Raw genomic sequence first — 27,602 nt, forward strand, 5'->3', positions numbered from 1 at the left:
TAAGAGCCTTTGGTGAGGGACCTTGTCAAAGGCTTTCTAAAAATCTAAATATACTATGTCCATATGTTTGTTGATCCCCTCAAAAAATTCTAGTAGACTGGGGAGGCATGATTTTCCTTTACAAAAACCATGTTGACTCTTCCCCAACAAATTCTGTTCATATATTTCTCTGACAATTTTCTTCTTTACTATAGTTTCAACCAGTTTGCCAGGCACTGAAGTCAGGCTTACTGGCCTGTAATTGCCAGGGTCTTTTCTGGAGCCCTTTTTAAAAATTGGGGTCACATGAACTATCCTCCAGTCATTTAGTACAGAAGCTGATTTAAATGCTCAGATACAGACTGCAGTTTGTAGTTCTGCAATTTTACATTTGAGTTCCTTCAGAACTCTTGAGTGAATCCCATCTGGTCCTGGTGACTTATTTCTGTTTATTGATTTGGTCCAAAACCTCCTCTAATGACACCTCAGTCTGGGACAGTTCCTCAAATTTGTCACCTAAAAGGAATGGCTCAGGTTTGGGAATCTCCCTCATATCCTCAGCTGTGAAGATGGATGCAAAGAATTCACTGAGTTTCTCCGCAATGGCCTTAGCGTCCTTGAGAGCTCCTTTAGCATCTCGATCGTCCAGGGGCCCCACTGGCTGTTTAGCAGGCTTCCTGCTTCTCATGTACTTAAACATTTTTTTTGCTATTACTTTGAGTCCTTGGCTAGCTGTTCTTTAAATTCTTTTTTGGCCTAGCTCATTATATTTTTACACTTCATTTGCCAGAGTTTATGCTCCTTTCTATTTCCTCACTAGGATTTAACTTCCACATTTTAAAGGATGCCTTTTTGCCTCTCACTACTTCTTTTACTTTGTTGTTTCGCCACCAAGGCTCTTTTTTGGTTTTCTCACTTTTTAAAATTGGGGTCTACGTTTATGTTGAGTCTCTATTATGGAGTCTTTAAAAAGTTTCCATGCAGCTTGCAGGGATTTCACTTTTGGTGCTGTATGTTTTAATGTCTGTTTAACTAACCTCCTCATTTGTGTAGTTCTCCTTTCTGAAACTAAAATGCTAGTGTTGGGCTGTTTACCCCGCCCCAGGGATGTTACATTAATTATATGATGGTCAATATTACCGAGCGGTTCAGCTAATTCACCTCTTGGACCTGATCTTGTGCTCCACTTAGGACTAAATCAAGAATTGCTTCTCCTCTGGTGGGTGCCGGGATTAGTGCTCCAAGCAGCAGTCATTTAAGGTGTCAAGAAACTTTCTCTGCATCCCGTCCTGAGGTGACATGTACTCAGTCAATATGGGAAGAGTTGAAATCCCCATTAATGAGTTTTTTTACTTTAATAGTCTCTCTAATCTCCCTGAGCATTTCACAGTCACTATCATCATCCCACTCAGGTGGTCTGTAACATATCCCTACTAATATATTCTTATTATTCAAGCATGGAATTACTATCCATAGGGATTCCTTACCCAATGCATCAGCCTTTAAAAATTGTTTTGAGAGAGATCCTTAAGATCAGAAAGAACGAGACAAAGGCAATAAGAAAGTTTCTCCTGGTGGCACTATATTGAAAATGTTCAAATAAAGCACAAACCCAGATTCCAAAGTTCTGTATTTTTCAAAATAAAGATCACACGTTGTTTAGAGACAATCTACACAAGAGTTACAAAAAATAGTCGCCCAGGCATAAGCATACACAGGTTTGTTAATTATACACATATGGTTACAAGTGTGCTTGCAAAAAAGTTCATTGGAAATATACACAAGGCTCTGTAAATGTACACCGTGTAGTGTTACAATTCTATATTCAAACAAGGAAAATTGACAGTATGTTACATTCACTTACAAGTAGACAAAATGCAAAATACAGTTCATCTTCTGTACAAAAAGGGAAGGTGATTCACACTTTACAAGGTGAAAGGGGACTCTGATTGTAAGGAAAACTAGGGGATTCTGTACTTTTGCACTTTTTTTTACTGTCACAAAAGAAGCAAAACATTACTTTTTTAAGATTCAAAAAAACACTATTTTGAACTGAATCATTCTGTATAACATTTAGAAAGGATCGCTACTGTTCGACTAGGTGACAAATAAAACCAAGCATTTTTTTTTTTAAACATTAACTAGGCTGTATAAAGAGAACATTTCCTTCAAAAGAAAAAATTTACTTCTGGTTGAAATTACAATTTACAATATACAACACTATATGCTACGACCATAAAAGGTGTGAATATACACTGAAATGCACAGGTTTTGCTAATTTTTTTCTTACCAAAAAACGGGTTTATGTTGATTCAAACTTCTCCACATTTACATTACAGAGGTTTACAAATGTACAATTGTACAATCAAAAGTATGTTCCACTACTAGGGTACATTATAGATACAGATTAGACATCAAAACAAGAAAATACTACAAATTTTTATATATGTAAAGTCTACACCAAGTATACACTATATATTTATAGAAGCAAGACCAAAGCCGAGTTGAAATTTTTTTTTTCCCTCATGCTAAATAATCAAAATTTTGTCTTTCAGTGTTAACAGAACAAACTGAGTAGGCAGTAAACAAATACACCCGCCCTTCTTGCTTTAAAAACTTCCTGGGTGCTTATGTTTTCTTTCGAAACTGACTGCTAAGCCACCTTCTTTAGCATGTTATACTCCAAAAAATAAAAAATAAAAAAAAACCAGAAAAAGCAATTAAAAAGTTTCAAAAACTTAAAAATTTTTTTTAAACTGAAGCTTTAGCAAGTTGAATTTTTTTTTAATATTTATAAACAGTGTTAAATGCGGGTTTTGTGCCATTTAACTAAAATTCAAACTTCTTGCTGAGTTTTGAATAAAAGGAGAAAAACAGGTATTTGCAAAAAAGTCACCTGCGAGGCGGATGAATTAAAAACATTTTTTTTTCTTCAAACCAACCACCCTGAAAGTTTCCACATTTGGAATATAGATACAACAGTGAACAAAAATGTGGCCTCCCATGTACATTTGATACCTATGTACAAGTATTCTATACACCAGTAAAACAGCAGGGCAATTAGTTAATTAAAAAAAATAATTAGTACATGTTATGCATAATAAAATTAAAGAAATTTACAAAGGCTTATTTTTCGTTTGTATTTTTAGTAGTTTAGCAACCATCAAACATTTTCTAACTGTATATTGGAATATTGTCGGTTGCTGGTTTTAAATGCCTGATGGCCAGTGAGTTTCTCTGAAATTCATTGTCTCAAATGATACCATTTGGTGGTCCACAAATTGGCCCCAAGTCAACCCCATTTTTCATGTAATATTTCTCCAGCTTGGCCAAAATGTGCTTGCCATAGGTGTACTTGCGCAGGGTGGCAATGTGAGGCCGGATCTAAGAGACAAAAAAGTTTATGGAAGCTTAGAAACCAGAACCACATACACATTAGCCTCGAGAGATTTCTGTACTCCTTCAAGGACACAATCTTATACTATAATAGTCACCTTCCCTCCCATTCCCCCTCACTCAGCCACAACTCTCCTCCCATTGATCAATTGCCAATATGGAAAAGTAACATTAGGAAAGTATTTAATGTATTTTAGTGGCCTTTTAATAAACTTTAGCCATTGGAAACAAGGAAGAGAGCCAGCCCTATGTATTCTGCCAGCCTTCTTTGGAACATCTGATTTATGGACTACAGGTTCGAACCCTATTTCAATACCTTATTGGTTTAATTCTCATTTATAGTTCAGTAACTTAAGTGAAGCAGTGACTTTAGCAAGGGAAAACGAAAAGCAGTTTTGCTAATAATTATTTTTAGGTGGGCAGTGTCCTGTGTTTAAGGGTAGTTTGATTTAGAGGTGACTGGAAAATGGAAATCCCGTCCCATGAAAAACATTGTATTTTAGACAAAGTTTGTCTTTTCATGCTGCTTTAGGACAAAAATGTGAAGTTTTTCCTGGCAAGGGATTTCCAGGAAAATCCCATTGCGAGAGATGGGAATTTTTCAGCTTTCTAAAGACCAAGTGAAACCAACAAGAGCCTTCCAGGTGGACTGCTGGCTGCCAAAGCTGGGAGGAGGCCAACAGCCAGGGAGGTAGAGAATTGAGGCATTCAGCCTCACCTGGAAGGCTCTAGTCAATTTCACTTCTGTCCTACTGGGAGTTGCTGTTTCAATTTTCCAGATGGAAAATTTCAATTTTGTGGAAGGGGCATTTCCCACTAGAAAATCATTCTGATGGACAATTCCTGAACAGTTCTGATTTGATTTCTAATCCCAACGTTCATGAGGGACTTGTCTTCATGGGGAAACTGACTGGCAGAACTATTCTGAAATAGAGCATCCACACAGGGGCCTACCTGATGTAATTATACCACTGTAGTTCTGCCACTCAACTTCTCTATATAGACATGTCCTAAGATAAGGACAAGTCATGATAGCGATACATGGGAAAGGTTCACACTGCTTGTGTATTTCTTCAACGATGTAACTAGCAGTCATATTTTAATTTCAAGGTTGAAACTATAGGAATGGTGAGTAAATAATTTGAAAATTAATGCATAAATACATTCTCCCTCTCCTCTCCGGGAAAGAAAAATACATTATTTTTCCATTTTCCTAAGGTAGTAAATCCCAAATCCACCCTCTCTTCCTTTAATTCAGGCACTAGTTGATTTGAGCCCATTTAACCTGAAGAATCCAATAAATCTGTCTTGTAATCACCACAAACCTTTATGCCTTTCTCCTCCTCACCCTAATAGTTCCAAAGCAGGTTCAACTGGATAATCTGAAAACAGGCTATAGAAAACATGCTAACTCTGCAATGGTATTTCTTTTTGGCATATTCCTCAACAGCCTGCATCCGTGATACTTCTCTGAGTTTTCACCATCAAATCTGGTAATTGTATATGGTTTAATATTTTGGCCATTTTCTTGTTTATTAAAATTCATTTATTGTTTTTATATTATAATGGCATCACATCAATAAACTGGATGGAGAAAACTCCCATTAAAACAAACAATCTACAAGCAAAGTCTATTATTCTGAATGAGCCCAGTAGAAAATGGCTTTTTAAAATGTAATCTATGTTAATATTCCCATGACATAGTTACACAGAAACCTAATTAGCTGCTTATTCTGATCAAAGGAAAGGAACTGGTTTGACAGAAGGAAGCACAAGGTACTAACACCCCCCACCCCATCCCCAGTGACAGCATAGCTATCGCAGAATTATATGCTATTATAAACCACCACCTCCAGAATAAAATTCCATTACACCTCTACCCCGATATAACGCTGTCCTTGGGAGCCAAAAAATCTTACCGAATTACATGGAACTTGCTTTGATCTGACAGAGCGTGCAGCCCCCCCCCCAGACCCCCCGGAGCGCTGCTTTACCACGTTATATCCAAATTCGTGTTATTCTGGGTCGTGTTATATCGGGGTTGAGGTGTATTCCAGATTATCTACTGCCAAGATGGAGAGAGTAATTAAGCCTTGTTCAGAATTTTAGCCTTTGCTTGTAATTTTTTTATTCCACCATAACTATACCAGTTAACTTCCCCAAGCAGACAAGCCCATACAATTTTGGTGTACAAATTACATACATGCTCCTTTCATTTTAAAGGAACACTGGCTGGTCAAATGACCTAATGTCTAGCGTCAATTCTCAAAGGAGTGTAAAGGAATTCAATTTCATTAGGATTTGGTACCTGACTCCCTTGGGCTCCACTGAAAATCCCAGCATTTAGATTTTTCATTCCCATGTTAGCAGCTCTCATAATTTTATTATTAGTCTAACTATAATTGGTGTTTTTCATATAGCTCCAGGCCCTGAAGTTTTGTGATTGTATGAAAATCTCAGATGTAGGGGGAGTTTTTTAAAACAAGTTTATATCCCTTATGGATGTAAAGAAAAGCTTGAAAATAGACAGTTACTTTTTCCGTACTGGCCTTCTCCGAGATGTGTTGCTCTTGTCTATTCCACAGTAGGTATGCGTGCTGGCCATGTCCACCAGTGCCAGAAGTTGTTCCCCTAGCAGTTCCCATAGAAGAGCGCCCCAGCGACCCCTGGAGTGGCATCTCCATGGTGCTGTATAAGGGGAGCTGCGTGCCCCCCCGACCCTCAGTTCCTTCCTGACAGACAACTCTGACAGCAGGAAAGGAGGGCAGGATGTGGAATAGACATGAGCAACACATCGTGAAGACGACCAGTTATGGAAAAGGTAACTGTCTTTTCTTTCTCGAGTGATTGCCCATATATTCCACAATAGGTGATTCCGAACTAGATCTGTTGGCGGTGGGAGGAGTTCATAAACTCTCAGGACGCAGAACAGCCCTGCCGAACCCGGCGTCCTCCCTGGTTTGGGAGACGGTTGCATAGTGCGAGGTGAACACGTGAACTGAAGACCACGTGGCAGACCCACAAATGTCCTGAATGGGGACATGGGACAAAAAGGCAGGTGACGCGGCCTGTCCCGAGTCGACTGCTTCACAACTGGTGGTGGAGGGACTCCCGCCAGGTCACAACAGGTACAGATGCACGAGATGATCCAGTTGGAGAGGCTCTGAGTGGAGATCGGCCAACCTTTCATGCCCTCGGCCGAGGCGATAAACAGTTGCGAGGACTTTCTGAATGGCTCAGTCTGCTCCAGGTAGAAAGCCAGAGCCTGTCTCACATCTAGCATGGAGACTGCGCTCCTCACTGGACGTGTGGGGCTTGGGGCAGAGGACCGGCACAAAAATGTCCTGACCAATGTGGTAGGTGGAGATCACCCTCAGGAGGAACGAAGGGTGTGGGCTGAGCTGGACCTTATCCTTATGGAACACCATGTATGGGGGCTCGGAGGTCAGGGCCCCGAGCTCCGAGACCCACCTGGCTGACGTGATTGCAACAAGGCAGGCCACCTTTCACCAGATGTGTGACCAGGAACACGTGGCTAGTGGTTCAAATGGGGGCCCCATGAGAGTGCCCAACACCACTGCAGGACAGGGGGTCTAACATACGTGAAGAGATGATCCACCCCTTAAGGAATCGACTAATCATAGCATGGGAGAATACCATGTGGCCCTGCACCAGCAGATGGAAGGCCGACATGGCCGTCAGGTGACTTTGACTGACGAGGGCACCAGGCCCTGGGCTCTAAGGTGGACGAGATAGTCCAGAATAAGCTGGATCAGGGCAGCCACTGGGGAAACACCCTGCCCACCTGGAAAACCGCAACCACTTTGTCAAGTAGGCTCGGCACGTGGAGGATTGCCTGCTTTCTAGGACGAAGCTTGATGCCATCCTTTTTAAGAGCTCTTAGCAGGCGCTAAAGTCCTCCTGCGGGACGGAGGGAGATGTGGCCATAATCGCCTCATCCGGGGAGGGTGAGGCAGCCAGTACAGTACTTGAATGTCTACCAGCACCGGAGGGTCCACCACCTGGTCGGTCTCCAGGGACAGTCCAGAGGATGTACGTCCCACTGACTCCTTCCTTGGAAGGTATGGAAAGGGAGGCTGATGGTCCTTCTGAAGCTCTGGCCACTGAGTGAGCCCCCGCCGGGGGCTGTGTTGGGGGCCACAGTGCCCACTGGTACCATTGAGCCAGCCACGGTGCCCGGTGCCACTGTGGCACTGGCGGAGCCGGTTGTTTGGCCTGGCTGGCCTGGTCCATCGATGGATGACTACAAAGGGAGGCCAGGCTTACATATGACCTGCCACTGTCCCCGGACCGGATGGAGCGCCGGTGTTAGGAGTGGTGGTGCTGGGAGAGATGCCAACCACAATCCTAACATGGAGGATCGGTACCATCAGTAACAGCTGTTCCACGATCAGCTCCGATGGGCAGACCCGTGACAGCGAGATGTCAGTGATCGATGGCCTGGGGCTGCGGAGGTGGTGCTGTGTCGGGGTCCTGATGCGAGACACTGAACAGGAATGACGTTGACGTCCGTACAGTGACTGGCTGCAATAACCCCTCCGAGATGAGGACCTTTGGTGACATCTGCCTCAGTCCTGTTGGGGTGTTTGTTCCTCGAGGAGGAGCGGTTCCAAGAGTCTCGGGTCAGACAGAACCCAACCAGACAGTCTGGTGGGTGTCAAGGGCGATCCACGTGGACTTTGTCCTGAACGGACGTTGGGTGGCGAACGGTGTCAAGAATGTTCCCTCAACCGAGACCAGTACTGAGCCGGGGGCAACTGCAGAGATCCCAGTGGCGGCTTGCCTCTGGTGCACGGGGCCAACATCGGAGGCGCTTCTGGTGCTGGCATGGACATAACATCCTGGGCCGCTTGCAGGGCCTCCTGTGTGGAGGGCATCTGGACAGGCCTGCTCTGAATAGGCCAGGCTACTCCGCTTGACTTGAGTCAGAGGCCTAGACGCCAGTGGGGACTGAGGACTGCTCGACATGGGTCTAGCCTCTGTCCCAGGTTTACTCCGGTGCCGCAGCGAAGAAGGCCTTTTCCTAGCCTTCTTGACATGCCCCATGGACGGGGAGCGGTGCCAACTGGTCAATGGCGCCAAAGGGTTGCCACAAACTGACACTGCGGTGCCTGGTGCCAACTCGGAGCGGCATGTCGGAGCCGGGGTCAGCGCCAACTCCATCAGAATAGCCTGGAACCTAATATCCCTTTCTCTCTTGGCCTGAGGCTTAAATGACTTGCAAATCTTGCAGTAATTGCTGAGACAGGTTTCCCCAAACAGCTCAGACAGTCCGTGTGCGGATCACTCAGTGGCACAGATCGCCTACAACTTATAATCATAGAAAATCAGGGTTGGAAGGGACCTCAGGAGGTCATCTAGTCCAACCCCCTGTTCAAAATAGGACCAATCCCCAGACAGATTTTTGCCCCAGATCTCTAAATGGCCCCCTCAGAGATTGAACTCACAACTCTGGGTTTAGCAGGCCAATGCTCAAACCACTGAGCTATCCCTCCCCCTTAGTGTTGCACAACTTAAAGCCCGGGACGCAGGGCATGCCCTGGCCCAGGCACTCTAACTAAACAACTAATTAACTACAGGTACCATACATTGAACAGACAAGCAGTTTTGGGGATGAGCTACAGCAAAGCTGGAGCAGAGCGGTTCTGAAGCATCTTCACTGGCGGCAAGAAGGAACTGGGGGGGGGGGAGTGTGCAGTGCCCCTTATACTGCACCATGGAGATGCCACTCTAGGGGTCGCTGGGGCGCTCCCCAAGAGGTACAGCTAGGGGAAAAACTTCCGGCACCGGTGCACATGGCGAGCACACACACCTATTGTAGAATACACATGAGCAACCACTCAAACACCACCACAACAGCTAAAGGTTCTAAAAAAAGGAAAGCAAATAAAAAGCCCAACATTATTATTTTTAAAATCTCATTCTGAAATCAAGGTTGGTAGCATTGCAATATTTAAGGTAAAAATTGTTTCCTTTTTAAAACAAAAACAAATACAATCTTGCAACCTTTGTAAACTCAAACCCTGCAACAGTCTACTAATGCCTGAGAATCTGAGGGCTTGTCTACATCAGAAAGTTGCAGCGCTGGTGAGGGAGTTACAGCGCTGCAACTTTGAAGGTGTACACATCTGCAGGGCATCACCAGCGCTGCAACTCCCTGTTTGCAGCGCTGGCCGTACTCCCGTTTTGTCTCGGGTGTAGAGGATCCAGCGCTGGTGATCCAGCGCTGGTAATCCAATGTAAACACTTACCAGCGCTTTTCTTGACCTCCGTGGAAGGAGGAAGCCTCTGGTAATCAAGCTGGTCTCCTTCCCCGGTTTGCTCTCTCGGTCCCGGAACCCCGAGCAAGCAGGTCTCCTTCTCTGCGGTTTGCTGGGTGGCTCCGGGAACGGGAGAGCAAACCGCGGCGAAGCTGGTCTCCTTCCCCGGTTTGCTCTCTCGGTCCCGGAACCCCGAGCAAGCAGGTCTCCTTCCCTGCGGTTTGCTGGGTGGCTCCGGGAACGGGAGAGCAAACCGCGGCGAAGCTGGTCTCCTTCCCCGGTTTGCTCTCTCGGTCCCGGAACCCTGAGCAAGCAGGTCTCCTTCCCTGCTGTTTGCTGGGTGGCTCCGGGAACGGGAGAGCAAACCGCGGCGAAGCTGGTCTCCTTCCCCGGTTTGCTCTCTCGGTCCCGGAACCCCGAGCAAGCAGGTCTCCTTCCCTGCTGTTTGCTGGGTGGCTCCGGGAACGGGAGAGCAAACCGCGGCGAAGCTGGTCTCCTTCCCCGGTTTGCTCTCTCGTTCCCGGAACCCCGAGCAAGCAGGTCTCCTTCTCTGCGGTTTGCTGGGTGGCTCCGGGAACGCGAGAGCAAACCGCGGCGAAGCTGGTCGCCTTTCCCGGTTTGCTCTCGCGTTCCCGGAACCCCCCTTGAAGCCGCCCAACAGCGCTGCAGTGTGGCCACATCTAACACCACTTGCAGCGCTGGTTGCTGTAAGTGTGGCCACTCTGCAGCGCTGGCCCTATACAGCTGTACTAATACAGCTGTAACAACCAGCGCTGCAAAATTTTAGATGTAGACATGGCCTGAAACAGATTCAAAACTGACAAACAAAAGTGACTAATGTGTTAACTCACCAAGCTCAGAAAATGCAGAACACAAACAGTGCAACTAAAGATAGGAAGCAAAATTGAGTTTTAAATTTTATTAATCTAAGGTGTTCTTACATTTGTTTAAAAGTAATTCTTAATCTGACACTAGCTTTTTTAATGCAGTACATTCTGCATACTCCAAACGGATGAAGCCTATACACTCCATAACATAATAGTTACATTAAGTTTTAAAGAAAGTCTCTTTAAGGTGCTGCTGTAATGCTTCAGTATGAAATGACAAATACAGTGACTGTCCTGAGAATTCCTGTTAACAGCTCTGGATTCAGCTGTTTCTAGAAGTCTGGCTCAGCTCCTCTGAGTATACGGTGAGGTTCTCATTATTGAACAGCGTTCTCAGTGAGGGCAAGTGTGTCATCATCGCCAGACCTCTGAAACGTACCTGAATTTCAACACGTCTAGCTGGCTTTGTTACAGCCCAAATTGTATCAGCATTTTTGTTACAAATCCCCATGTTCACATGTATGTAAGTAGGCCCGAAAAGACTGGCAAAGACGCTGGATGAGTTTTACCGCCATGTGTGTAAATGGTGTACCTGCTAGGAGGGAGAAAGCAATGGCAGTCCTTGAGAGGAGACAAATATTAGTCACTCTACAGAGATAGATATAGGCTTGAGATACCAGCTTTCAGGGAATATTTTTAGGATCTCAGGACTGCCTCCCAACTCAAGATTTTTGAGAGTGCCAGGATTAGCACCATGCACAGCTCACTAAATATCAGCTTTATCAGGAAGAATTTCTCATTCTTACTGCCACCGATTAATGAATTTCTATTAGAGTGTAACCCAACAAAAACTCTGTGCATGACAACCTGACTGACAGATTGCTCTCTGAAGAGGTTTAAGTTCCACCCACTTAGATCTTCGTGCTACACACTCCAAAATCTATGATGATTCCAAAGCACAAAGCCCATTGTTAGCAACTGGTGGCAACTGCTTACCTTGTGCATGACAATCTTCCGCTGAGCTGGTTCTGCCACATCAATCATTTTCTGTACCACGTAGTTGGCATACTGATCTTTCATCATGGTGTATAAGGCACTATGAGGGCCGTCGTTCATAGTGCACACCTCATCAATGAGCATGGCCCGCTCCGTGCGGGAGGCGTGAGTAACACATTTCTCCACAACATTGCTGCAACACAAGAAGGTGGTAGTATTGCACCACACAATATCCAGACTTAGCTTTCCAGTCAACCCCAGAGGGATGATCTTGGGTCTTTAACCAAGAATGGCCATTAGGAAAGCCAGGAAGTGCTGGTCTGGAAATTCAGCAGCATGATATTTTGGATTCTTAACCAAAGAACTTTTGGTTTCTATTTAAGGAACAAGCTCAAAAGGCTCACACAGAGTAATCTTTAAAAGTTCATCCACATAATTTTGATCTGGAAAACTCACAAGAACAAGGAGTGGGGCAAGATTTCCAGGACTTCCCGGTTTGGGCTGAGATGCATACATCCAAGAGCAGTCTGTCTAGAACTGCTCTTCCACACCCTGAGCAAAACTAGGAAGCACAGAAGCACATGCAAAAATGGATATTTACTGCATCATTTCAAACCTTGCATTTGATAAGAGATTTGAGCAAAGGATCAACTCAGGTCTTATTTCATCCAAATTAACTTGTGCATCCCATCCCTAGTCTAAAAGCCTATAGTGTAAGATTTTAAGTGTAGGTCTATCTTGTACCACATCCATCACAGTGGTATCTGAGTTGTCCTTAGCATGTCCCTCTTAGCATTGTATCAACCTGAAAGGAGATCCCAGGTTAGAACAGGGAAATGCAAGATAACTAAGGGAGGGATTTGATATCCTAGCATGAGTGAACACCTTCCATACATTACTCCGTGGTTTGATAGGAAAGGACATGTCTGCTATTGCCTGTCATCTCTGGAACTCCAAGTTTCAAATATGACATAGAAAAAGCGAAAAGGGTTTGCTGGTCTCAACTTCTATTCTAGAGGATCTGAGTTTATAGCACAAAATCACTAAGTGATTTGCCACAACTCTTGCGCACTGCACAGGGGAGACAATGAACTGATTAACGCTCTGCATGGGAGATGGTTAGTATACCACAGTAAGGCAAGCCAGGGAGGAAGCAATTTGGAATAACTGTGTTAAGATGTTTCCCTGGCACCTGACCACACTTTACCCAATGCTTGCCAGTACAACATAAGTTAGCGTTACAAAGTACCATTTAATCATTCACAAAGGGTGAAAAATAAAATCTTATAGAAGCTCAGATGCTATATATTTAAGAGGCTAGAAACAGGCACTAGAGGATTCTGCAAATGCAGCTAATGTGGCCTACTGGTTAGAGCAGATAACTGGGAATCAAGACCCCTAGGTTTTATTCCCCACTCACAGTCTGATGTCTGGCATGACATGTAATCGCCAGGTGCCTCAGTTTCCCCATGTATAAGATAGTTATAAATTCACACTTTCCTCACAAGGGGCGGAGAGGCTTAATTAGTGTACGCAAAGCACTGAGACTCTTCAGCAAAAGGTGTTATAAGGCAGGGAAGAATTTCTATAATAAAATAACCAACTCCCGGGGACCAGCCAGGCAGTCTAGCGGCAGTGAAATGCTCTAGGCTGCTGTTCGAGCGAGCCCCCAGCAAGCCAATCCAGGCGCAGTGTTAAGACACTTGAAAAAAGCTGTGTTCTACTCTTCTTGGTTAAACTCTTCCTTTCTATAAACGGATAGCCACCTAACTGGGGTCAAATGCTTTTTTAATTTTCCCATTCACATATAGCTGATTTTTAAGCAGAGAATTATACATTATACAGTACTGTCATTATACTGCTGCTGCCATCTTCTGGCATGCTCTCACATATAGGAAAAACAGTGTTTTTATAGGATTTGGACTTTACTAAGCAAATGCAAACCTGGCAAATTTATGTTGACTCAACACAAGCACATTGCCTCTAATTTCTGCTACAATCTTGCTTTTGTCCTCAGGCCGACCGTGTTCTAGTACATGCTGGATAACATAGTTCCCATATTGATCCTGTAACAAAGCGTATAGAGACCATTAACATTGAACCAGCTCCCTGTGCTAATCAGTTCTGTAAACTTTAGTTTAACTACACACTAATTAGCCCATAATTAGCTTAAATGATATAATCAATATTTCTACTGCTAGAGAAGATCACATTCTAAAATTTTAGTATGATGTAAAAAACTCTGTGCCAATTAGAATCCAAAATAATTGGTTCTTGACCATGAAGCATGTTGATTATACTAACTGTTTATGGAAAGAAACCATTTCAAATGTCCTCAGCCTCCAAGTTCTAGAATCCTGAAACACCTACACTAGAACGCTGACAGTTCACAGAGCCAATCCCCCTGTCCTCACTTCACATCGCTTCTTGAGACACTCTCTCCCCGTACTGTAACACCCAACGAGAAATGAGAATGGCTAGGTGTATGACCTGCCAGTGAGTTAATCATTTCTTTTCTTCACTTTTTAAAAAGCTTTGATACTTCCAATGTGTACACAGAAGGTGCATCTACAATACAGCTGGCAGGGTGCTCCCCAGCCTGGGTTGGAGATATGCACTAGCTCTGCACATGGCTTTGGCAGGCAGCATGGATAGTGACTCAGACTAGTCCCCTGAGTACAAATGCCCCTACCCCCTAGGTATGTACTCAGGAGGCTAGCCTGAACTGCTGTCCATGCTGCCTCAGCTACACTGCTATTTTAGCATGCTAGCCTGAGCACAACTAGTGCATGTCTGTCTACGCATGCGGAGAACCACTCTTTCACATATTGTCTAGACCAGGGGCTCTCAACCTTTCCAGACGACTGCACCCCTTTCAGGAGTCTGATTGTCTTGAGTACCCCCCAAGTTTCATCTCCTTTAAAAAGCGACTTGCTTACAAAATCAGAAATAAAAATACAGAAGTGTCACAGCACACTAGTACTGAAAAATTGCTCATTTTCTAATTTTTACCATATAATTATAAAAATAAATCTATTTCAGTATTAACATTGTACTTACACTGCAGTGTATAGCATATGGAGCAGTACATACAAGTCACTGTCTGGATGAAATTTTAGTTTGTACTGACTTCACTAGTGCTTTTTACGTAGCCTGCTGTAAAACTAGGCAAATCTCTAGATGAGTTGATGTACCCCTGGAAGACCTCTGCGCACCCCTGGTTGAGAACCACTGGTCTAGACATACCCTTAGATTAAAATACTTGCAATCTTGGGTTCCTTTAATGCTGCCACCCTTGTCTTCTCCGTCCTCCCCTGGCTGTGGGCTACACCTCATCACATCTTGTCCCTAGTTAGAGACCGTTGGCTCTCTGAGGAAGGGGCTGTACGTCTGTACAGCACAGGCCATGTCAGAGCCCCAAATCCAGGAACTTTCATAATACAGAGCGGTAACTAGAACAGGCTGTGCAGCAACCTCGCTCCCAACTCCTGCCCACTACCTGCACAAGTTGTTCGGTGTGTTGATGAAGCTCCTCCAAGATGGGAAGAGTCTGCTCAGGCAGACAATGCTCGAGGATCCGCTGAATCACACGACAGCCATATGGATGTGTAGATAATGCGAATACCTGCATTCAACAGATACAAGTCAGCACAGGAAACACTTCTATTCCTCCCACTTTTTGAAGCTTAAGCATTCATTATAATTGAATAGAAAAGTGATGGTAAAAATAGCACCATCGTAGTCACTGAATCTGTTCCACATACATAACCAAAATTATGACTGAATGATTCCTAGTGCTCAGGTCTTCTGAGTCCCACTTTATTGCTCTATCTACCAGGCCACACTGTGTAAGTAGTAAGGCTACATTTATGTCACAGAATCCATGACTTCCAGAGACCTCCAGGACATTTTCTGCTTCAGCCCCAGGGTTCCTGTGAGGGGCGAAAGCCTCCTGGGGTTCCCCCCACCCCTTACAGGTTTCCAGTGACAGGTGACAGCCTCTGAGGGTCCCCCCCCGCAGAGTTCCAGTAATGGGCAACAGCCTTGCACCACTGGCTTGCTGGGTGGCTTTGGGCAAGCAACGTCTGTGCCTTAGTTTCCCCTTTCGTAAAATGGGGATAATGATATTAACCTTCCTTGTAAAGCGCTTTACAAGGAGCTGGGTATTGTTGTTATAGAGAGTGTTTTATAACTTTCTGCTTTAGCTGCAGAGATACTTTATTTTGGTTATCAACTATAGTTACATGCTGAAAATTATGTAAGAAGTCGCTCAAAGAAGTGGCAGGAGAAAAGCTTAGTAGAGGGTGAAGTACATTCTGTCCTTCAATCAGAACTGAGGACACATAATAAAATACACTGATAACTGAATTTCCTCAACTCTCAGGGTTTATTTCACTACCTTACCATTTCATTGTAGGGATACAAGGTGTCATAGAATCTTCTCCTTTCCCAAAGTATCAGAATGAACTGGGAAGAACTCACCTCCCTACTCATTCTAGCACTCCTGCTCACCTTGTTATTTAAAGCAATATATTCTCTTCAGCTGTTTAAAACCAATTAACACAAAGCCGCTACTCTATCTGAGCCTAATGGACTATACAATTTTTAATAAAAAGCTTCTTCTGAGTTGAACAAGCACACAAAAACCTCTTCAAAGGCAGTTAAATTCTGAGATGATCTTGAGGTGCTATGTTTACTCTTCCAGTATAAAGTCCAGATGGAACGGGCTCACTTCACAAGATGAGAGGATTTTTCTAACTGCCTTTGTCTGGGATCTAAGTTTCTAGCTATACTCTTTCTGACTTTTAGGTTGCCTCCTGCATTGCTACTCCACTGGAAGAGTTAGAACGTAGCTGGCTAGCTTGCTAAGGAACATGGCCGGCTAGAATCTTGCTTGCTGTCCAATAGCTGACTGGCTTTGCAATGCTAATGGTAATAAGCAAACTGGGTGTGTTAGTAAAGAAAGATGCAACTTGAAAACATCCACAGAGCAGACTCAAGGTATAAGGTGGTGGTTTTTTTAACCGTTGCTTTTCTAACCAGAAGTGCGCTTTAAAATGTAAGTGAAATTATGACTGAAAGATTCCTAGCATCAAAACGAAAACTCACTTTCAGGCTGGGATTTCATCCTTCAGCTTCAATTCAAAGCCAATTATGGCAGCAGAGTTGGAGACACTTAAAATAGGGATTTTATAATGAAAAGGTCAAGATAACTGAACTACAATAGCACAAATAAAGAATTCTACATAATTAAATGGTTATTCATAAGTATACTAGCCAGGAGTTCCAGGAATGGAATGGGGCAGAAATGGCTCTCGCTCTCTGGAGGCAAATTAAACTTCCTGGCCCACAACTGGACCCCTGGGAAAGCTTTATCAAAACAAATGTCATGATGAAAATGTATTAGTCCGCCACAAAGCACACTCATCATCCTAACTATGAAGACTGATGGAAAAACACTAATTGTTCACCTACCAAGCAAAATATGACTTGTTCCAGGGAAATAGATTTGTGCAAGGTTGCTCTATGTGATATATCTGCAGGCAAAAGGACAATGCTTGTGACTGACGAGGTGTCCAGCCATATTTTATTGCTAAATTCTTCCCAAAGGTGTTTGCAGGAAACAAAATGTTAAAGCTGAAAACCCAAAGCTCTGAGTGAGTTATAGCGTCTAAGCTTCTGTTCAAAGTGATACTAAATAACACAAATAATGAGGTTCAACATTTTATTTCTAGCTTCTCAAAAACTTACCTGCCCCTTAAATGCATCAATGATAAATTGCAGGGACTGAGGCTGTACACACTCAATACACTTCTGCACCACGTGATTACCATTCTGGTCTTTCACACACTTCAGTACATGGCCATCTAACTCCCGGACCATCTCATTCTATTGGGAAGAAAGACAGATACAAACAGAAAGCACCCTCGGAGTTCACAGCTGACAAATATCCATGCAGAATCTTCATTAATAACCAAAAAAAACCAAACCAAAAAAATCCCTACCCTAAGGACATCCACGCTAACTCTAAAGTTTAAAAGTCCTCCATGAAGACCTTAGTTGTGTCTCATCACTACGCAATGAAAGTTTTCCAATAGCTGATGATGCTGTGATGATGCTATGCAGTAAGCTTACTGTGCTACACAGATTACTAATAAAAAGCCATTTATGATTACAAAATTAGGTGAAGTTGTCATCTAGTTAAGGAACAGCTGACAAGCATCCTTGTCTCAAACATCCATATGCACTGCAGTTAACATTCATATGAATAATACAGAATGCAGAGAACTTGCATTCAAAAAATCTGAAGTGAAACTACATGAGAAATACTTTAGCCATTAATGAAATGCAGCCATCTCTGGATAATTATTCAGAGCACAGTAATGCCAAACAATAGCACAGGACAAAGTGAGTGGAACTTAGGTAAGATTAATCTAACTATAATAGGCATTTAGGTGACAGTGGAGCTAACAGCTCCACTCTTGTAAAACATCGTTTGGAATCTATAAAAACCAAGAACAGTCAGGATTTCACTTTTACAACTGAGCCAAATGATGCCACTTTCAGGATCAGAGAACCCCTTCACACCATCCTGGGACATTAATTCAGCAAAGACCTAGACCAATAGTAACTTCTCTTGGGCCCACACCATGATTTCTTGCAGCACAATTACTCCTCCCTATCGCCGTGCTGAAGAAATAGCTCAGGCCTGACCCGAAGGGAATATACTTCTAACTTAAAAACTGAAATCGGCTTTAATAAGCCAATGAAAGGTCCTTAAATTGTGATTCCCAAATATCTTTGGAGCTGGATCACGCACAGCATTTCTCATTTTAAATATCGACATTGTTAATGAAATCCTGGATGAGAAAATGGGACCTTTGCCAGCCTGTTCGCAGCAGAACCTAGGGTGTCTAATACTTGGTCTCTCTGGCTAATGTCTTGGAAGGAATAAAGAATTCCTCCCAAATACGCACCAGTGTGTTACATAGATAGCTGATGTTGAAAGGCAGGATTCTGACTCCTACATTAATGCAGCAAGGTCCTATCGAGTGCTAAAAGGCAACACCTTGGGAACTGTTTGCTTGGAGGGATTTAAATAGAGGTCTGCCAATTCACTATCAACCTCCTCACCTGCCACATTACAATGTGATTACAGGGAACACTGGAAATTGTTTAACTGTGAGATGGCACAGTCTGATGACACTCCTTGTCTGCAATGGACCCACAGAATGTCACACACTTATATATGTGATGTTTCACATGCATGATACCACAAACCAAATCAAAGAAAAATCCCTGACAGACAAAAACAACACATCAAGTGCCAAACAGCAAGAAACATTCAACATCAAGAAGAAAGTTAAAATGGAAACTTACAATTACCTGCTGGTCTGGGGGGATAAACTCAAGAGCCTTCTGGATAACTCTACAGCCGTACATCTGCAAAGCCAGGGACAGAACGTGCCCACGGATACGTTCTGCCAAGGCCAACTTCTGATCAAGGCTGCCAAACTAGAAAGGAGGACAGACGCTGTTGTTCTACCATACACCAAACCCTTGTGTAGACCAGGAATAGATTGGGAGAGAAGGGGCAGGAAGCAATTTGTAACAGTAAAGTCTCTGGTTTCGCATTTCAAAGCTAGGGGAGCATGCTGAGTCCCTGAAAGAACTGCATGCTCTCCGGGCATGTACCATACAGGGAGGCGACTGTGTGTGTCAGACGTCTGATACATTCACCTGAAGTCAAGTGGCAAAGGTACTGAACCCACCACATTCAGACATATATAGCAGCTGATTAACATAGTGACACTGAAATAGTTCCTGGAAAGACCATGTATTCCATGATCCTGGAAGCAAGTCCAAGTGACCTGGGAGAAATGGAGATTCCAGGAAGGAGAGGTAGGATAATTTATTCATCTTTGCTGCTTCGGAGAACCGCTACTTCAATAACAGTGAGACTAAAAACACGACTTGCAGACTAGCTGAGTGATGGGTTGCAGATACAGTAGGAAGGAACTCCCAACAACTTTCTGCCTTAGCCTGTGGTAACGTCCCATGTCCCAAGAGGTGCATGTGCTTGAAAACAAGAGGTGAGTGTATGGGTGACCTATTAGGAGCCTAAAGGAGTTATCACCCAAATCCTAATGATATTCAACGAGAGCTGGGCCCTTTACCCTCTTAAACCCCTTTGAAAATCCCAAACTCAATTTGCTTTCCTATTTAAACAAAATGCTCCCTCCTAATTATGTTGTATATCAGAGAGACAAGGTGGGTGAGGTAATATCTTTTACCGAAACAACTTCTGTTGGTGAACAACACAAGCTTTTAAACTACGCAGAGCTCTTCCTCTTCCCTCCTAACCACAACCAAGAAGGAAGCAAACCAGCTTTGTTAAGATGCAGTTCACTGGAGAGATTTATACTTTGTTCCTAAATATATGGCATATGGACAGTTCAGCAGTGTCAACATGTGCCTTTGGAAACAGAGGCAAGTGATGTCCTTGTAGAAGGTCTAGGCACATCCAGGTGGGAGAATTTTTAAAAAAAAGATATCTGACACTTGGTGCATCTGAAAGGCAAAAAAAGTATTCTTCTGAAGTGTTTAAGAGCCCCAGGTCTGAGTCACCCCAGTAGGGAGAATCTAGCAGCCTGACAGTGCTGAGCAATCTCCTACCCTTGCATTTGGTGGCAGGGTCTTTACAGAGCTACCCTCCAGAACCCCAGATTAGTTTCTGTCAGACAGGGACTAGCAAAGAAGGGAATGAAAACTCACTTCAAAGAACTTCTGTATGACGTAATTGCCAAACACATCGACCATCAGCTGGTAAGCAGCCTGTAGGATTTCATTGAACACAAGCTGGCGCTCAGCAGGGGTGGCACGCTCCAGTTTCAGCTGAATAAACCTGAGGAACAGGATTGGTGGGCTGTTATAATTCAAAGGGCTACTGGCACGTACTCCCTCACTGTACTCGTTCTACTAAAAACCCATTTCAAAGCCCCATGTTGCTCAAAATAAACTGAGTTCTATTCAGTGCCTATTTGACACTCCAGGTGATGGCACAAGCATAAATATCCCAAGAATCTCCCTGTTGCACAGCAAAGCACATCCTGATGCAGGGTTACTGCCTGCTTGGACAGCCCTTTGAACACTGGGAGCACGAAGTGATGCAGGTTAACTGTGTAATGAGAATGCTCCTATTTATACACAAAGCACTTGGGAGCAAACACTGTCAGCAGAGCATCTACAAAAAGGACTGTGAGAGTGAAGCAATTTGGTTGGACAGTTTCCGCTCCTGTGTAGTGCCCCCTTGTTTTGGGCTTCCGATGTCCACTGCACACCGAGCTGATCCAGAAGGGACTGTCCTAAAAGTGTCATATTGTGTATTGTTTTTAATCCCACCTGGATCCATGCTGATCCTGGGAAAACTCCATGATGTGCCCGGCAATCTCCCTGAGCTGTAGGTTAGGGTACCGGTTATTGCGGAAGTCTTCGAGCAGCCTGCTTCGGCCAGAGGGCATGACATCAGACATCCCGTAGCGCAGGCGAGAGGAGGGGAACAGTGTGCTGCTGGGGCTGAAGAGGCTAGAGGCACTGCTTGCGCTGCGGTACTTGGCTTCAGCTCCAGGGGCAGCGGAGATGTAGCGGCCGCTACCATTTGTGAGCCCTCCTGTGGGTCACAAAAATGAGGCTGTTTCAAACGCTAAAGGTGAGCAGCTGAACGCCTGGGCTCCAAACAGAGACAGGAGCTCTGCATTACATGATTTCCATGCTATTCCTAGTCCAGCTGAACTGGTTTCGCAGGCAACTGTTCTGGAAGACAGACTGGGCAAACTGTTCCAGAAAACGGTTTAGCTAGGGCTATGTTTAAGCATGGTTCTTTAACCCGGCACTTTTGTACTTAAACAGAACCGCCTACAGATTTCAGTGGGAAGTTTGGCTTAAAATGGATAAGGCCTTTGGATCCTGAGACTGTTTAAAGGAGTCTAAAAATCTGACATGCTGCCAGTTCCATGTCTTTCCCAACTACCACAATACAATGACTGTCCGCAACCTTTTCCGACTCTCCTAGCCCATCCAGAGCCCACCTTGTACTTTAAAGTCCCTTTTAAGGACTATGTAGTGTAGCAATATGGACAAGTGTGAAAGAGTATCATCTGTATTTCCACTAGTGGCATCCCTTGCTAACGCAATAGGAATTTAGCAGCTTTTAAAGTTGCAAGAGTGGGGCCCACCTTGGACTGTCTCCTCCAGGACGAGGCAGGTTGCCAAAGCTACTTTTACAACTTTAAAGGAATCCTCAGGTACATTAGAAGTGTTTCAGATACATTCGCTCCCAAGTCTCCCTGTAAACTTGTGTGGTTTTTCAGTCATATTTTCCTAGTTTTCCCAATGTTTTTTTCTCCTCTGTTGCCGTGTGAAATGAATGACCCACTCAAAATAAACCTACTGTACAAGAAAACAGTGAAATTCAACACAATGAGCTGCCAAGTGCACAAAGGAAACAGAATTATTTATTTTCCACTATTGTCTTTCAGTTAGTCATTTTAAGCCTTATTGGTTAATGGGAGTCCTACTGTCCCTTCAATACACGTTTCACTGGGAAACCTCGGTGAGCAAATATAAAGATTGAAATGGTGTTACGCTTTCAAAAATACCCCTGAATGATCATCTCTCTGTTAAGAGAAGTGGGGAAGAGTTTAGGATTCATCCTACATTCAGGGGATGCACAGGTGGATGGAACGTGACTTAAAAACCCCCAAACACTGTTTCTTTACCCATAACTGTAAATTCTCACAAAGTTCTATCAAGTGCTATGAGCTCACTCAGTCCTGTCACCCACTCAGCTTTGCTGAAGACTTTTCCCCTTTATATACAGCAGTGTTGTCTCTCAACCCTTTTGATACCAGGGAGCGGTGTGCTGCCTTCCTAAACTGGGGACCAGTCGTTGAGAAATACTGCTATAAAGCAGAGGTTCTCAAACTGTGGTCCGTGAGTTCCATTCAGGTGGTCCACGGATAGTTCCCTCACCTAGGCGGCCACACACCCAATTAGTGGAGCCGTGAAGGGGTAGGTGAAAGGGGGCAGTGGAGTGAAAAGGCGGCATGGAGGGAATTTGGGACGTGCAGGGCTGCGGCAGCCAGAGAAAGAGGCAACTTTACTCAGCTCCAGGGCTGCAGCTTCTGGGGAGAGATGGTCCTCCTTCCCAGCCCCATCTAGGGGACCGCTGCGGTGGGGTAGAAAGGGAGAGACCCCCTCCTTCCCAGCGCCAGCTTAGGGGCTGCAGCAGCAGGGGAGAGAGGGACAAATCCATCACATGAGAAAGGTAAAGCCACTGATATTAAAATATGAGTTGTGTGCTTTCACTTATAAAACAAAAAAGGGTTTATTACTATTAAGTTTTTTTTAATATATCACTTTTATCCAAAGCGTTTTACAACTGTTAGCTAATGGTACAAACAACGTTTGGGAAGACCATTAAGGGGTCCGCCGAGACCCGCTGCAATTTTCAAGTGGTCCACTAAAAAAAAAAAAAAAAAGTTTGAGAACTACTGATATACAGGACCCAGGCTCCCTCTAGTGGACAGCTGTTGCAACTCATCTTGAGGAACAAGATTTTACTATGTGGTTCAGAGAAGGACATTCTTATCCAAGCGAAACCCAGTCTGCAAGGCCAGTATGGGGGCAGAGAGGAGCACAGTGCCCCAAAATCCAATGAGGCCTCTCTGACAGGGAGGTGGAGGAGAAAGAAGGCGAGTGATGCATACATCTATAGGCCTGCCCATCTGAAAAACACGCCTTCTTTGCCAAGCTTGCAGCTGCCAGTGCCGGGAACAAAATTAAATGCGCTTTCCCATGGCAGTTAGTGAAGAGGCTCCCTGATAAGTAGCATCCCGTGGGAGTCAAGTAACTGAAAATGGTCTCATTGAGTTCCCACTCCCCTGGGAAGAATCTCCTTGATTGTTCAGCTTCTTCTGGAAGCAAGGCGCATATATGAAAATGCACCATCCTGCACACCCCAGGAGAGAGAAGAGCTCTCTCTCATTTTCTATGTGCACTGTGGCTAACTGAGCAGGAATTCGGGGAAAAAGTGAGCCGATGGCATTCCTGACTACTGGCAAGTCCAGGAAACGTATGCTTTACCAGCACTCCCTCCCAAACTCGTTCCTATGTAGGTCATTTTCCATCTGAAGTGGCATCTGATGAATACATCTGATGGGACAGTCTGATAGCTACTTCTCTGAGAGATGCTTGCAATAGGGACCCTTGGTGATTTTCATACTTAGCTGGGAAGCCTAAAGTTCTTAACTGTATTGCTCTGGACATTCCAGTTGTCCAATCAGATATCCCAAAGTTAAAGCCCACCTCAAACCGGGTCCGTGCATACTACCACAATCACCAAGTTCTGAAGCCTGGTGGGTTCTGGGGCCAGAAGGGATCAGCGTGAATTTTGGAAAACTGTCTTTAAAACAGATCGCTATGATGTAGCCCATCCCGAAATGGGCACTCACATGTACGATAGCCTATGATAGAATCAACAAGCTCTTCTCTCTGCTCATAATGCAACCAACCTGGAGCAGGGCGCAGGTGGTTACTTCTTATGCAATGGGAATTTATCAAGAGATTGTTTAAGGCAGGGGTCGGCAACCTCTCAGAAGTGGTGTGTCGAGTCTTCATTTATTCACTCGAATTTAAGGTTTCGAGTGCCAGCTATACATATTAACTTTTTCAGAAGGTCTCTTTCTATAAGTCTACAACATATAACTAAACTATTGTTGTATGTAAAGTAAACAAGGTTTTTAAAATATTCAAGAAGCTTCATTTAAAATTAAATTAAAATGCAGAGCCCCCCAGACCGGTGGACAGGACCCAGGCAGCGTGAATGTCACTGAAAATCAGCTCGCATGCCACCCTCAGCAAGCATGCTATAGGCTGCCTACCCCTGGTCTAAGGAATGGCAGATTTATACTCCCTGAGGTGTGCTACGAGACCAGAATCACCATTGTCTTTGTCAAGACTTAGTGCTGATGGCCTGAATGGCATAGCTCCAAAATGGTAATGTTGACCCACTAAGGGGAGCCATAACAACTACTGTGACTCTCTCTCTCTGGTACAGTTATATAGAGGTAGAGGTCTTACACACACACACCTCACTCCTAATTTTGAATCATAAGGGTTAATGTTTCTATTTGAAGAAGTCTTATTCTTCTGTTGGAGAGGTTGAGAAAGAGCAAACCAGAAATCAGTCACAAAGCCTCACATCTTTTGAGACTAAAAATAAGCCATGAATTAAAGACCCTGATTTCTACTTTGAAGAGAGACAAGGAAAATTGCTTTGACATCCTGCTCCTGAATAGAGGTGACTGCAATTGTTGATCTTTTCAAAGGGTTCAACGGGACAAGTGGGATTTGAAGACTGTATGGGAGAGGGGTTCTTCGATAACAGTAAGCAGCGCTAGATTGTGCAGGTAACACTGCAGCTCATTTGATTTCTGGAGCTCAGAAAAAGACCAGACACTGACATTTCGTAGCCTTCTTTCTAGGCTGGTGCATAACTGGGAGCACAAGGTCTCGTTGTCAGAGTTGTTGCTGAAGCAAGGTTGGATGTGATCTTGCAGATTCCTGCTGATAAAGTAACTTCTGGTGCAGGTGCAGTGTGAAAGGGCCTACTGGGCAGATTTGTTGTAGAACATAATCCAGTATATGAAGGGCAAAAATCCTCCGGACGAGATCTAGAGAGTCCCTGGAGGAACCGAGGTGGCATTATCTTGGTCTATTCTGAAGCCCCTTGAAAAGCTTTGCAAGTGGCTCTCCAGAAAGTCTGAATCAACCCAATGGTGCTTGTATCAGACTGGAGGTGGCATCTGTATCCAGTGTTCTAAGCACATATTACCGCAAACCAGAATTACACAACAGGGAAGGTGAACGGGCACCTGCCCTATCATACAAATGACGGTCTAGGATGGTTTTACCTCCTTGAAAAGGGCAGAGGGCCTCGCTGAGGCTTGCTCAACTTGGGGTTGGAATGAGAAGACATGGCTCCTTCAGAATGCCTGGGTAAGAGGGAATCGACAGACAGGGAGAGCAAGACGACAGCTTCTGTATCCTGGCTTTGGGTAGCGGGGAGATCTGAGGCAAAAGCAGCTATCCCAGCACTGACTGTGCTGAACCAGTCAAGACACTTCCCACTTCAGGCAGTAACTTTTTTGCTGGGTTTCTCCTCAGTGCCTGCTAGGACACGGTAGGGGACTCAGGTGTTAATCTGATGGCACTGTTCTATTCAAGAGCCAGCCAGAGAGATACTGAGGTGGTGAATTCAAGATACTAAGGAGCTATGCAAGGGAGGGCACAGGCCTCTGGAGCAGCAAAGCAGCAGCTGCAGCCACACTGCTCTAACTCTTCCTGGAAGCAGCACTTGGAGATTGGGTCACCTGCAGGATCTCCAGGCTGCTTGGAATGGCGGAACTGCTGGAATGAAAGCTCGTCCCAGCAGAAGGGCAATGAAAGGCGGCTCTCTGAGGGCATGGCTACACTGGAGAGTTGCAGCGCTGGTGATGGGGTTACAGCGCTGCAACTCACTCTGTGTCCACACTTGCAAAGCACAGTCAGCGCTGCAACTCCCTGGTTGCAGCGCTGGCTCTACACCTGGTTTGCTTGGGATGTAGCGATTCCAGCACTGTTATTGGCCTTCAGGGTATTAGGAGGTATCCCAGAATTCCTGTCCACAACAAACCAGAATGGCTGAACTCCGATCTCCCCGTAGCTACTTAGCTAAAAAAAACAAACACAGCTACTCTTTGCTCCAGCGAGCGAGCGAGCGGAGGCAGGGGAATTGCTTTGGAATGTTCACAGCTGTTTGCTTGAGGAGAGAGGGGAGTCCGTGTTGAGCAGCTGCTTATATGGTCTAAATACTATTTAGGAGTGCATAATTTGCATTTAGTGAATAAGAGACAGGTGGGGGAAAGGTCAAAATGATTGAAGGTAGGCACTGTGTATCTTCCAGTCCTTAGAATTTGCAAGGCAGGGAGCTGAGAACAGTGTGAGCTCCAAAAATCCACTCGCTCTGTCTCCCCCAAGCTCCCTGTCACACTCCACCCACCCCCCTCTTTTGAAAAGCACGATGCAGCCACTTGAACGCTGGGATGGCTGCCCACAATGCACCACTCCCAACAGCGCTGCAAATGCTGCAAATGTGGCCACACTGCAGTGCTGGTAGCTGTCAGTGTGGCCACGCTGCACCGCTTTCCCTACACAGCTGTAACTCCCAGCGCTGCACATCTCCAAGTGTAGCCATACCCTGAGAAACAGCCAGCTGTGACTCTCACCAAAAGAGACACTGAACTTGGGCAGGTGAGTGATATGCAGTGGTTGTCCACTAGAGGGCACCTGGAGCCTGTTTAAAAAGCAAAAGGAGTTTTCAAACCAAACTGTCTTGGAAGCTGCCAGGAAGAGCAGGATTACCCAGCAGTAACACCATACCAGCTGATTAACACTTCTCATTGGTGATCTTTTTGTACAATCTATTGCAGAGCCCTGAAGTGTGCCACTAACTGCAACAGAACATCCAGCATGAAAACCCATCCCATCAATCACAGCTAAAGACTTGCCTACACTGATAAATTAATTCAGATTAAGGTAGGGTGTGAACTTCAAGCAGAATAGCTATTCCTGACTAACTCTCTGTGTAGACAATCTTATTCTGGAATAAAAGCATCTACACAGGAATTTAATCAGGAATAACTTCAAAGAAGACAAACCCTAAAGATTCATCAATTTTCTGAGCATCTTTTTCCCAACCCTGCAAAGGAGATTACCACACATTACATGTCTACATTATAGCCTCATTATGTGCTACATGAATTTAAATAGCAAAGTTTCCACGGAGAGCCACAACATGTAAGACTTCAAAATTTGACAGCTCTCTCTCTCCTACATGTCTGCAAGAATCGCTATGTTCTGCAATGGAATTTGAGAGGTTAGAAGAAAAAAAATATTTTGTGCAACCTAAGGTAACAGCAGAAACACTACTGGAGAGAGACTGGTTATGTATACTGAACTAAAACCCATGGAGGTAGCGTTACACTAATATATTTATCTTGCCTGTGCAAATATTGTACTTTTG

At 44.4% G+C, this 27,602-nt stretch overlaps 1 protein-coding gene and 1 non-coding gene across 11 annotated transcripts in view; both read right to left on the minus strand.

Moving 5' to 3' along the window:
* Positions 1–1,540: 1,540 nt before the first annotated feature.
* Positions 1,541–27,602, minus strand: part of PUM1 (pumilio RNA binding family member 1) — a 124,186-nt gene continuing 98,124 nt past the window's right edge. For 6 of the 10 annotated variants that reach the window (XM_030539225.1, XM_030539228.1, XM_030539227.1 and 3 more), the window contains 8 exons: positions 20,882–21,149; positions 20,255–20,384; positions 18,860–18,994; positions 17,231–17,368; positions 14,979–15,104; positions 13,424–13,545; positions 11,480–11,672; positions 1,541–3,363 (listed from right to left, as the gene is read on the minus strand). In XM_030539225.1, coding sequence (XP_030395085.1) covers positions 3,232–3,363; positions 11,480–11,672; positions 13,424–13,545; positions 14,979–15,104; positions 17,231–17,368; positions 18,860–18,994; positions 20,255–20,384; positions 20,882–21,149 — 1,244 coding nt within the window. In that variant the 3' untranslated portion in view covers positions 1,541–3,231. The remainder of the gene's footprint in view (positions 3,364–11,479; positions 11,673–13,423; positions 13,546–14,978; positions 15,105–17,230; positions 17,369–18,859; positions 18,995–20,254; positions 20,385–20,881; positions 21,150–27,602) is intronic. The other 4 variants (XM_030539233.1, XM_030539231.1, XM_030539230.1 and 1 more) reach the window with 1 other exon arrangement.
* LOC115637813 lies at positions 10,823–10,908 on the minus strand. Its single transcript, XR_003997366.1, has one exon. It is a non-coding gene; the product is annotated as a small nucleolar RNA SNORD103/SNORD85 (small nucleolar RNA).

Source organism: Gopherus evgoodei, chromosome 20 (assembly GCF_007399415.2).
Source record: "Gopherus evgoodei ecotype Sinaloan lineage chromosome 20, rGopEvg1_v1.p, whole genome shotgun sequence".
Lineage (NCBI taxonomy): Eukaryota > Metazoa > Chordata > Testudines > Testudinidae > Gopherus > Gopherus evgoodei.